We start from the raw sequence: 9,980 nt of genomic DNA, 5'->3' as shown, positions 1-9,980 counted from the left end.
AATTAATATTGAGCGGAAAAAAACTATTTAAATATGACCCTTTTTTTTTCTTTTCCAAATTGTCATCTAATTCTAAATTGTCATCTAAATTAGCACAAAAAAGGAGTCAATAAATCTTCTTTCCAACATTTCCCTCTTTGTTTCTTTCCTCTGGAATAATGCAATATATTTGCAAAAGTCTTTAAGACGTCCAACATGAAAAATCCATGCAACAAAAAAGGATCGTAGCCGTGCCTTCCAGCCCGAATCCCAGCTACATTGGAAGCATGGAGTTTGAAGGTTGAACTGATCTTTTGAATATCGTTCTTCAAAATCATCATAATTGAGTTAATCAAGCACACCTCTATTGGCTAATAATAAGTCCTTAATTTAATATTTACTTTGTCTTTTCTTTTTCTTTTCTCTTCTTGGTTGAAAATGACATAACGAATCTTCAAAAATCCAAGTAATCATCAAACATTAATCTAGTTGGAAAGTGTAAAATTTGGTTGTAGTTGGAAATCCCATGCCATTAAGTACAAAGAAAAAGGATTACTATAAATTTTTGGATATTAAAAGTTAGTAAAAGCACGGGGGGTGTCGGAGTGTACATATTTGAATAACAAAGTGGCAATTACTTGGTAGACTCTGTAGCCACTAAATGTGATGACTTTTCTCATTAATATGGAAAATGGCTTACCTTGCACTTGCCATTCACAGTTCTGCGCCTAACTTGTTAGGCATAAATTTGGACACACTCCATAATTCCTACAAGGATTTAATATTCAGCAGCGATGCAAAAGACAAATGCTATCCCGCACTATTTTGCGAGAAGTTATTCCGTTCAAGCGGGTTTCTTTACCGTTAGATGATCAAATCAACGGTTAGATTCAGGAAAGAACCCATCATTTTTTCTAAAAAGTTCGATGCTGTTAGGTCTGAATTTTAACGTGATCTAACGGTAAAAAAGCCGCTTAAACGGGATAGCTACCCGCAAAATAGTGGGAGACAGCATTGCACGATGCAAAACATCACCCACCTTGTTACTAGTCTGGACAAATATTAGTATCTAGAAGGACTGACGAATGCTGCTGGGTCAAAATTAATAATGACGTTTTCAGTTAATACTTCCATTTCTCTACAATAAAGATTTGCAGGAATTAAAACACACATATGCTTTCTTGAGAAAAGAAGTACATTAAGTACCATCTTATCTTGTGAGAAGAAGAGTAAAAATGTCTATCTTGAGCCATTATTTTCAAAAAGAAAAACAAATTTCGTTTTCTGGAAAAAGGACACTATCGTTTTTAAAAATGGAGGTTGGGCCGTCTTACGGCAAGGCGAGTAAGGCGGCCGAGAGAATAAACTCTTCTACCATTTGGATTGTAAAATGCTCGAGTTGGCCATCCACTCTCTCACGTTATTTTTGTTGGAAAATGGGTTCAAATAGAAGATGAATTAAACATGGAGAAATTATTGTATTCTTGACTTTCGAGGCTCGAATAGATTTCTTTTAGATAATTATTTCTACCCTCCCAATATCAATTGGCGATTATAACAGGTATGCGAAATAATGCCTTCAGAATACAATGAAAGCCCTACAACAGAGAAATTGGATTCAAGGTTTGTACCCCTTGACCCAATCAAGAACAGACGAGAAAGGTTTCTGATGATGCTTTAGAAAGAGAGAAAACAAGTTGAATTAATTCATGAGAATGGGAGAATGCCTTCACTACTTATAGAGATATTCATGCCTGTTAGTAATGCCTTTTCATCACCAACAGACGCTTCCAAAAGCCATTAATGGTGGCTTATGGGAGAGGCGCATCCGTTCAAGTTTGAATAGAAACTTCTAGTTTTCCAAAGTAAAACCAGAAAAAAATTCCACGAGACTCTGTCTCGGACTCTTCCAAAAGCCTGTCAGGTCGAACACAGCCGTGAGAGGCTATGCCCCCGAACCCCCAAATAGCGGCAAACAATCTTGAAAATATCCAACAATTTTCCCAACGATTTTCTTCGAGGGCCTATATCATTTTTATAGCGTACTCATTCGTTCCTACCTAAAGAAAACAGTTGGATTGGGATCAAGGGATGCATGGGAAAAAAAGACACGTTCATGACATGGCTCCTTTCCAATATAATAATAATACCGGCTTTTCTTCTATATAACAAGTCTCATTCCTCTCATTTCTCCCAACTTTCTGTCATCTTCTCCCCCATAGATATTAGCTTTCTCTAGCTCTGTCTCATCTCGTTTTCATGATCAAGTCGCTTTGAATAATATTACACAAACAAGTTATATCGATTCCTTCAACAGAGATTCACCGAGGACTAATTAGGAAGAGGGCCGATATCATCAACTATGTGGAAGCTAAAGGTGGCTGATAGTGAAGGTCCATTTAGCAAATGGCTCTTCAGTACAAACAACTTCGTCGGAAGACAAACTTGGGAGTTCGATCCTGAGGCTGGTACTCTTGAAGAACGAGCTGAAGTCGAAAAGGCTCGTGATGAGTTTTACAGAAACCGTTTCCAAGTTAAGCCTTGTGGGGATGTTCTTTTGCGTCTGCAGGTACCAGATAGTACTATAAAATCTCTAGCTAGTTTCATCTGAATATTGTCTGTCATATTTTCGTTCTTGCCGCCGTAGATGATACGTACAATCTCACGGAAGTCTCGTCGCATGCAATAAATATTTCACAGTGTTAATGTGTACCACTGGATCCGGGGTCCGATATGGTCTCCACGGTATTCCGTGCCCAAACCCACTTTTTTTCTTTTTTCCAACAAGTAAAGAGTGTGATTCGTGTGCATAGTTGCCCGGTGTTAGCCATTGGTTTCATGTAGGACCCATCACCGGAAATACCGAGATAAAAGATCCTAAGGGCCATTTTAAAGTGCTATCCAATAGCAAATAGTGATTGACCACCATCTAGCCATTGCTGTATGTTTAAAATGGCAAACCTTACCTTTAATTCATGGCATCGCTTTGAAGTAGGACTCATCCCCCTAAATTTAGAATTTATATGTAGGGATGGTCATTTGCCCCATCCAAATTTATTTCCGTGGGTACCCGTTCTGTTCTGGTAGGGTTTTACCCGCACAAATGGAGATGGGATCGGGTATGGATAATACCCGAAAACTAAGCTACGGGGATGGGGTGGGGATGGGATTCAAGGTCCCCGCCCCATACCCGCCCCGTATCTTTCATAAGTTAGGGGTTTAGACTTTTATGCAATAATGTGTATAATTTTTATACTTCCACCACTTAGTCGAGTTTTTTTTCATTTATCATATTCTCGATCGTTCTTGTACATTCATCACTTTCGTTCTTTTTTTTTTTTTGTGATCAAACACATTCTCTAAAAGTTAAAATAGAGAAAATGAAGCAGATAATGAAACGGTTAACGTGGACGAAGATAGAACGGGACAGGAAAAAACAGAAAAACTAATAAGTCATTAACAGATTCTTTTGTTCACTTTAAGATAAATTACTGAATTTAAGATTCCAGAATGCGTCATTCTTACGTTATTATTTTTGTTTGAATCATATTTAAGTTTTGATTATAATCAAATTTATGTATTAAGTCAGTGTTCCGGGTAACCCATGGAAAACCCGTCCCATATAGATATTTCCCATACCTGCGCCGCCCCAATTCATATGGAACGGGGCGGGGATGGGTATTTTTTTACGAACGGGGCAGTGATTGGGATTGACGCTACCCGCCCCGTACTCGCCCCATGACCATCCTATTTATATGGGTGACACGATGTACAAACACGATAAGAAAAGTATCTGAGCTTTCATTTTGTATGGCGACAGATGACTTTGTTATTTTCTCTCATCTTAAATTATCATTGAACCACTTGGTCCTAAAATTGAGAGCGGGTGGCCCCAAAAGTAGTTTCGGTGGTCACTATCATCTGGGCTTGTTAATGGGCTTTATGATACTTTTCTGCCAATTAATTATCTTTTTCCTTGTGGTTTAACAGCAATTAAGAAACAACAAACGCAAATTTGATTTAAGCATACCACCAGTGAAGTTAAGTGACGATGAAGAAGTAACCTATGAGGCTACCAGAACTACATTAAAGAGAGGAGTTCAGTTCTTTTCAGCGCTACAACTGGATGATGGACATTGGGGTGCTGATATTGGTGGTCCTATGTATTTCATGCCACCCTTGGTGAGTGTTTATTATCTGATGATGTTAGTCACCTATATTTTAAGCATTGTCCCGAAACGAAAAGAGTAATATTAATGACGTTATTTTTGTTATAAAATGAAGGTATTTGCGTTGTATGTCACGGGAACGTTGCATACTATGTTATCGACCGAACATATAAAGGAGACTTTGCGTTACATGTATTGTCACCAGGTATGCGTCTGTGAATCGATCTCACGAGTCTCTGTGATTTATAGTACGTTATTCTCAGCTGACTTTAATGTTTGTTTCGTTTTGATTTTTGTAGAATGAAGATGGAGGCTTTGGGTTTCACATTGAGGGTCATAGTACTATGTTCGGTACTACTCTGAACTACATTTGCATGCGAATGTTAGGATTAGGGCCCGATGATGGTCTTGACAATGCTTGTTCAAGAGCAAGAGAATGGATTCTTGATCACGGTGGTGTAACATCGATACCATCGTGGGGAAAGACATGGCTTTCGGTATGTCAGATAAATAGCTAATGATTTTCTATGTATTTTTTTTTTTTTGTGAATACAGTGAGGTTTCCTTAGTACGGGTAAATTAATGGATGCAGATACTTGGAGTGTACGAGTGGGAAGGGTGCAACCCGATGCCCCCGGAATTTTGGCTTCTTCCTTCGGTGTTGCCTATGCATCCTGGTTCGCGCTAGACCCTATTCTCTTAATTTCGTCTTCAGTCTGTGTGGGAAGCTACGGCTTAGAGATTGTATTTGTATCCTCGCATCTGACATAAGATGTGTTTATGCAAATGCAGCAAAGATGTGGTGTTATTGTCGATTGGTTTACATGCCAATGTCTTATTTATACGGGAAGAGGTTTGTCGGTCCAATCACTGATCTCATCTTGTCGCTGAGAGAAGAGCTTCATGTTCGACGTTACGATGAAATAGAATGGAACAGAACACGTCATGAGTGCGCTAAGGTTTGCTAAAATTTTTCCTTTTTTTATAGTGCGTTCAATATAAGTTCAGAATATAAACATGTTTATGTTGCTGTATTGCAGGAGGATCTCTACTATCCGCATCCTTTAGTCCAGAATATGATATGGGATTCTCTGTACCACGTAACCGAACCAATGCTAACAAGGTGGCCTGGTTCTATTCTGAGAGAAAGAGCTTTAGAAGTTACCATGAAGCACATTCACTACGAGGACGAGAATAGCCGTTACATTACTATTGGTTGCGTCGAGAAAGTATGAATTCTTGCTTGTTGTGATTCGGAAGATGGAAAAATACTTAATAAGTTTGAGCTAATACATATGGTTGCTTTTTTTTTGAATTAACAGGCATTATGTATGCTTGCTTGTTGGGTGGAAGATCCAAATTCGGAGGCATTCAAGAAACATCTAGCAAGGGTTCCCGACTACTTGTGGGTTGCGGAAGACGGGCTGCGCATGCAGAGCTTTGGAAGTCAAATGTGGGACACTGGTTTTGGGGTTCAAGCCCTTCTAGCTAGTGATCTTACTGACGAAATCGGTTCTACCCTTAAGAAAGGACATGAATTCATAAAAGCTTCACAGGTTAAAGATAACCCTTCTGGAGACTTTAAAAGCATGTACCGACACATTTCTAAAGGTTCGTGGACTTTCTCGGATCAAGATCATGGGTGGCAAGTCTCAGATTGTACTGCAGAAGGACTGATTGTAAGTTTAGAAAGTTTCATCCAGGAATGTTTTTGTATTTACTGTGATTTATGGTTCTAATGACTAATGTAAGTTTTCCTTTGTTCGACAGGGCTGTCTATTGTTCTCACAAATGTCACCTGAGATTGTTGGAGAGAAAATGGCGAATGAACGGCTGTATGATTCTGTTGAAATCCTTCTTTCCCTGCAGGTAAGCACATCATTAGACTCATATTTTGACTCCAAATTGGTATTAAACTTTTAAGAGGAAGCTTTTCACTTCTAACTGTTATTAATTATGTTCGGGTTATAGGGTCCAAAAGGTGGCCTAGCAGCATGGGAGCCGGCAACATCACATGAGTGGTTGGAGGTTCTTAATCCAACTGAATTCTTTCAGGACATTGTTGTTGAGCATGAGTAAGAATACTAATCTGAGTTAACTTCTCTGTCAACACATTTCTTAGTTGTGTTACTTAGCCCGGATGGTGTTATTTCTTTGCAGATACGTAGAATGCACTGCATCAGCAATTCAAGCTCTTGTGATATTTATGAAGTTACATCCAGGACATCGCAAGAAAGAAATCGAAACTTTTATTGCGAAGGCAGTTCGTTACCTTGAGGACCAACAACATGCGGATGGTTCATGGTATGGCAACTGGGGAATATGTTTTATCTACGGGACATGGTTTGCGCTACGCGGTTTAGCAGCTGCTGGAAAGAACTACCACAATAGTCCTACCGTCCGTAAAGCCTGTGAATTTCTGTTATCAACACAAAGAGAATCCGGAGGTTGGGGGGAGAGTTATCTTTCCTGCCCAAAGAAGGTAAGCAAAATGTGAATTACATTGTTGGTTTCCATTCTTTTAGTTTCGTAAATTAACATGTTCTCTACTTACTGAAAACAGGAATTCATTCCTCTGGAGGACAACAAAACCAACTTGGTGCATACGGCATGGGCGTTAATGGGTCTTATTTACGGCGGTCAGGTAATAGTCCATCTTAAACATGTTAACTTTGTTTTGAGATTGGGCATAAAGTTGTATTGAAGCTTAATTTACATGTGGTTATGTAAAATTAATTTCATTCCGTCTGTTGTAAAATAGGCACAAAGGGATCCAACACCTCTGCATCGTGCGGCAAAGGTTTTGATCAATAACCAAATGGAAAACGGAGATTTCCCACAACAGGTAAACTATACAAAATCAAAAACTAGATATTGCAGCACAATAAACCACACACAATATGGGATTTTCTCAAATGCTTTCCAGTTTGACTTACACATTGCATTGTTTGCAGGAAATTACTGGAGTGTTTATGAAGAACTGTATGTTACACTATGCGGCATTCAGAAACATTTTCCCATTATGGGCACTAGGAGAATATCATCGGAAAGTCCCAATCCCATCCCAGAAACTCCTAAACTAAGTTAGCAATTTCACATACAAATAAAGTATTTATAATGTCAGGTTGTATGAAATAAGCATTATCCCTGTTTCATTCTAATGAATGAATTGTCAAGTGTAAAGAGTCTTTGTTGGAAAATGTATATCTAATCTTGCATACTACTGTCAATGCTACTACTACTAATCAGTCACTCCAAAATATAGCATCTGTAACATGGATTCTTTCTAGTATAAACACAAACACTTTATGTGCAGGCTAACTAAAACAGCCAAATCAGTAACTCAAGGTTTTGGTTCTATCATATCAAATGTTTTTGACAACACAGTAACAATGATACTAATACCCTTTTGTCGAATTAAGACAGAATCATAATCATGTCATGTATAGAACCGATTCAACACTGTACCTTATCAAAACAAGATATAAACAAGTAGAGATGAAAAGTGTGCACCTTGATAATGGAAACAGTAACCAAACGACCAAATGGGTGTACCGAGGCGAGTAATCTCTTTGCTTAAGACATTTGATGCCCTCTATATAGTATTGTTACATGTTTAGCGGCATATGTCTCCAACATTTAACAATACCTTGATGTCTTTCGCAGCACTTCGATAACACCGAACGCGAAATTTTGTAGCACAAACTCTCTTGACAGACATGAGAAATTATTTCATGAAAAGTTACACACTAAACTTAAGGTTTTTCTTTCACACATATTTCACGGACAGGAAGATGGGTTATTTATAAAGAGAAAGGCACCGTTTGGGAAGAGGCAACGGTTCTGAAGAAACATAATTGTGGGTTCCAGATTATCTCCCATTGAAAGATCGTGTCTTTTGCAAACTGATCCTGACCATCTACCTGTGACTGGTCATCTAGATCATGTTTTTTTTTTTAATACGAAAGGAGATTTATTATTAAGAGAAGAGATTACATTTGTTCATCGTATGGATATATTCTACTATCCAAACGGGGAAATTAGAAGACATTTCTAAAATTTGATAATCTAAGATACCATGTTTTGCTAATGCATGAGCCACATGGTTTACATCTCTTTGCACATAAGTACATATCAAACTTTTAAAAGAAGATAAAATCTTTAAAACATCCATGACTATGTTTCTGGTTGTCCATTTTATTGCTTCAAAATTACCATTAACAGCATTGATGACATTTTGACAGTCTCCCTCAAGGTGCAAAGCTGCCACACCTTTATCTTTGGCCCATAGAACAACATCTAAAAGAGCTTTAGCTTCAGCCTGTTCAGGATCTAATGCTCTACTCCTGCTGCATCTAATCCCATCAGTTGTACCTGTGAAATTTCTTAATATTAGTCCACTTCCCATAATATGTGTTGCTTCCTCATATGATGCATCAGAGTTAAGTTTTGTATAAGGTTGGACAGGTGTCTCCCAGTGTAGATTAATAGGAGCATGATTATTAGTAAAAGATACAGAATTTGCATTTCTTATCCTATGCCACTCAGCATAGTCATATTTTATCAGATTGACCACATTTTGAGAGCTAGGTTGGATATTCTCAAATACTTTTTGCATCTACACTTCCATATCTGCCACATTACAAATCCAAACCATTCTACAATACTTATTTTGTGCTTTTCTTGGTTATTACCCTGAAACATGCTACACAACCAATCATTAACTGAACATCTCCCATATTACCGGTAACATTATTTATCACAGCATTCCAAACACTACGGGAAAAAGAACAATCAATAAAAAGATGTTGCATACTTTAAATATGATTACTACAGAGAGAGAAATTAGCATCAACATTATTATGAAACCTAACAAAATTTTCACCAACAGGGAGACAATTCTGTAAACATTTCCAGAATGAATTCCAAGAGATTGGTACAGTATTAACAAAACCTGTCTCTTGATTCCTACCATTTAAAATAGCTTTATAAGCAGACTTGACAGTGAAAGAATCATTAGAATTAGGTTGCCACCTGAGGAAATCTTGGCATCAAAAGGGATTCTAATGTCTAGGATTTTACTAATGGTATTAGCATCAAACAAGGCATTAAGAATCTGCAAATTCCATTGTTTAGTTTCAGAATCAATCAATTGGGATACATGAATCATATTAGAGGAAAAAAAATTGCGAACTTACAGTGGAAGTTATTGATGGAATCCATCTATCCTTCCAGATGATAGAGTTTCCATCCCCAACTTCCTAGTATGCATATTTCTTAACTATTTCAAGACCTCTACAAATGCCATTCCAAATCCAGGACCCATTGGAAGTTAAACTATCATACAAAGGATCAAAATTATAAAAGTATTTCCCATCTAAAATTTGCACCCATAAAGCATCTCTAGAGTGTAACATTCTCCAAGCCAATTTATCTAATAAATCCAAGTTCGTTATGTCATTTTGTTTGATGTTTAAACCTCCTAAGACTCTAGGCTGAGCAATAGTTTTCCACTTTTTGAAATAACCACCTTTTTTTTCCTTTCTGTTTGTTCCACCAAAACCTCATTTGGATAGCATCCATCTTATCAATCAGAGTTTTGGGAATAGGAAAGACAGACATATGATGTGAATCTAAACTTCCTAACACAGATTGAGTCAGAATAGTTTTACCTGGAAGCTTGAGACATTTAGGTTTCCAAACAGCAAGCCTATCACCATATCTTTCAAATAGGGGAGAAAATGATTGTGCTTTACTTTTTTGTAGATGTAGAGGAACTCCAAGATACTTGTCATTCAGGGCAAGTTTTTTTATATTCAGAATATTATATAC

General features: G+C 37.6%; 1 protein-coding gene across 1 annotated transcript; it reads left to right on the top strand.

Moving 5' to 3' along the window:
- Window positions 1-2,341: 2,341 nt before the first annotated feature.
- Window positions 2,342-7,440, top strand: LOC113358745 (beta-amyrin synthase-like). The gene is made up of 14 exons (XM_026602404.1): window positions 2,342-2,548; window positions 3,970-4,161; window positions 4,264-4,353; window positions 4,448-4,645; window positions 4,741-4,825; window positions 4,941-5,107; window positions 5,189-5,377; window positions 5,471-5,827; window positions 5,919-6,017; window positions 6,120-6,223; window positions 6,309-6,630; window positions 6,712-6,792; window positions 6,910-6,993; window positions 7,103-7,440. The coding sequence occupies exons 1-14, from the start codon at window positions 2,342-2,344 to the stop codon at window positions 7,229-7,231; spliced, it is 2,304 nt and encodes a 767-aa protein (XP_026458189.1). The 3' UTR covers window positions 7,232-7,440.
- The last annotated feature ends 2,540 nt before the right edge of the window (window positions 7,441-9,980 follow it).

Source organism: Papaver somniferum, chromosome 3 (genome assembly GCF_003573695.1).
Source record: "Papaver somniferum cultivar HN1 chromosome 3, ASM357369v1, whole genome shotgun sequence".
Lineage (NCBI taxonomy): Eukaryota > Viridiplantae > Streptophyta > Magnoliopsida > Ranunculales > Papaveraceae > Papaver > Papaver somniferum.
The sequence above is the reverse complement of the archived record's forward strand: the minus strand, read 5'-3'. Positions and strand labels throughout refer to the sequence as shown.

Excerpts from the sequence above, each read along its gene's own strand:
- LOC113358745 (XM_026602404.1), top strand. The coding sequence starts at position 2,342 with ATGTGGAAGCTAAAGGTGGCTGATAGTGAAGGTCCATTTAGCAAATGG. Across the intron at positions 4,162-4,263 it reads TGTATTTCATGCCACCCTTG|GTATTTGCGTTGTATGTCAC; the intron begins GTGAGTGTTTAT and ends TATAAAATGAAG. Across the intron at positions 4,646-4,740 it reads GGGGAAAGACATGGCTTTCG|ATACTTGGAGTGTACGAGTG; the intron begins GTATGTCAGATA and ends TAATGGATGCAG.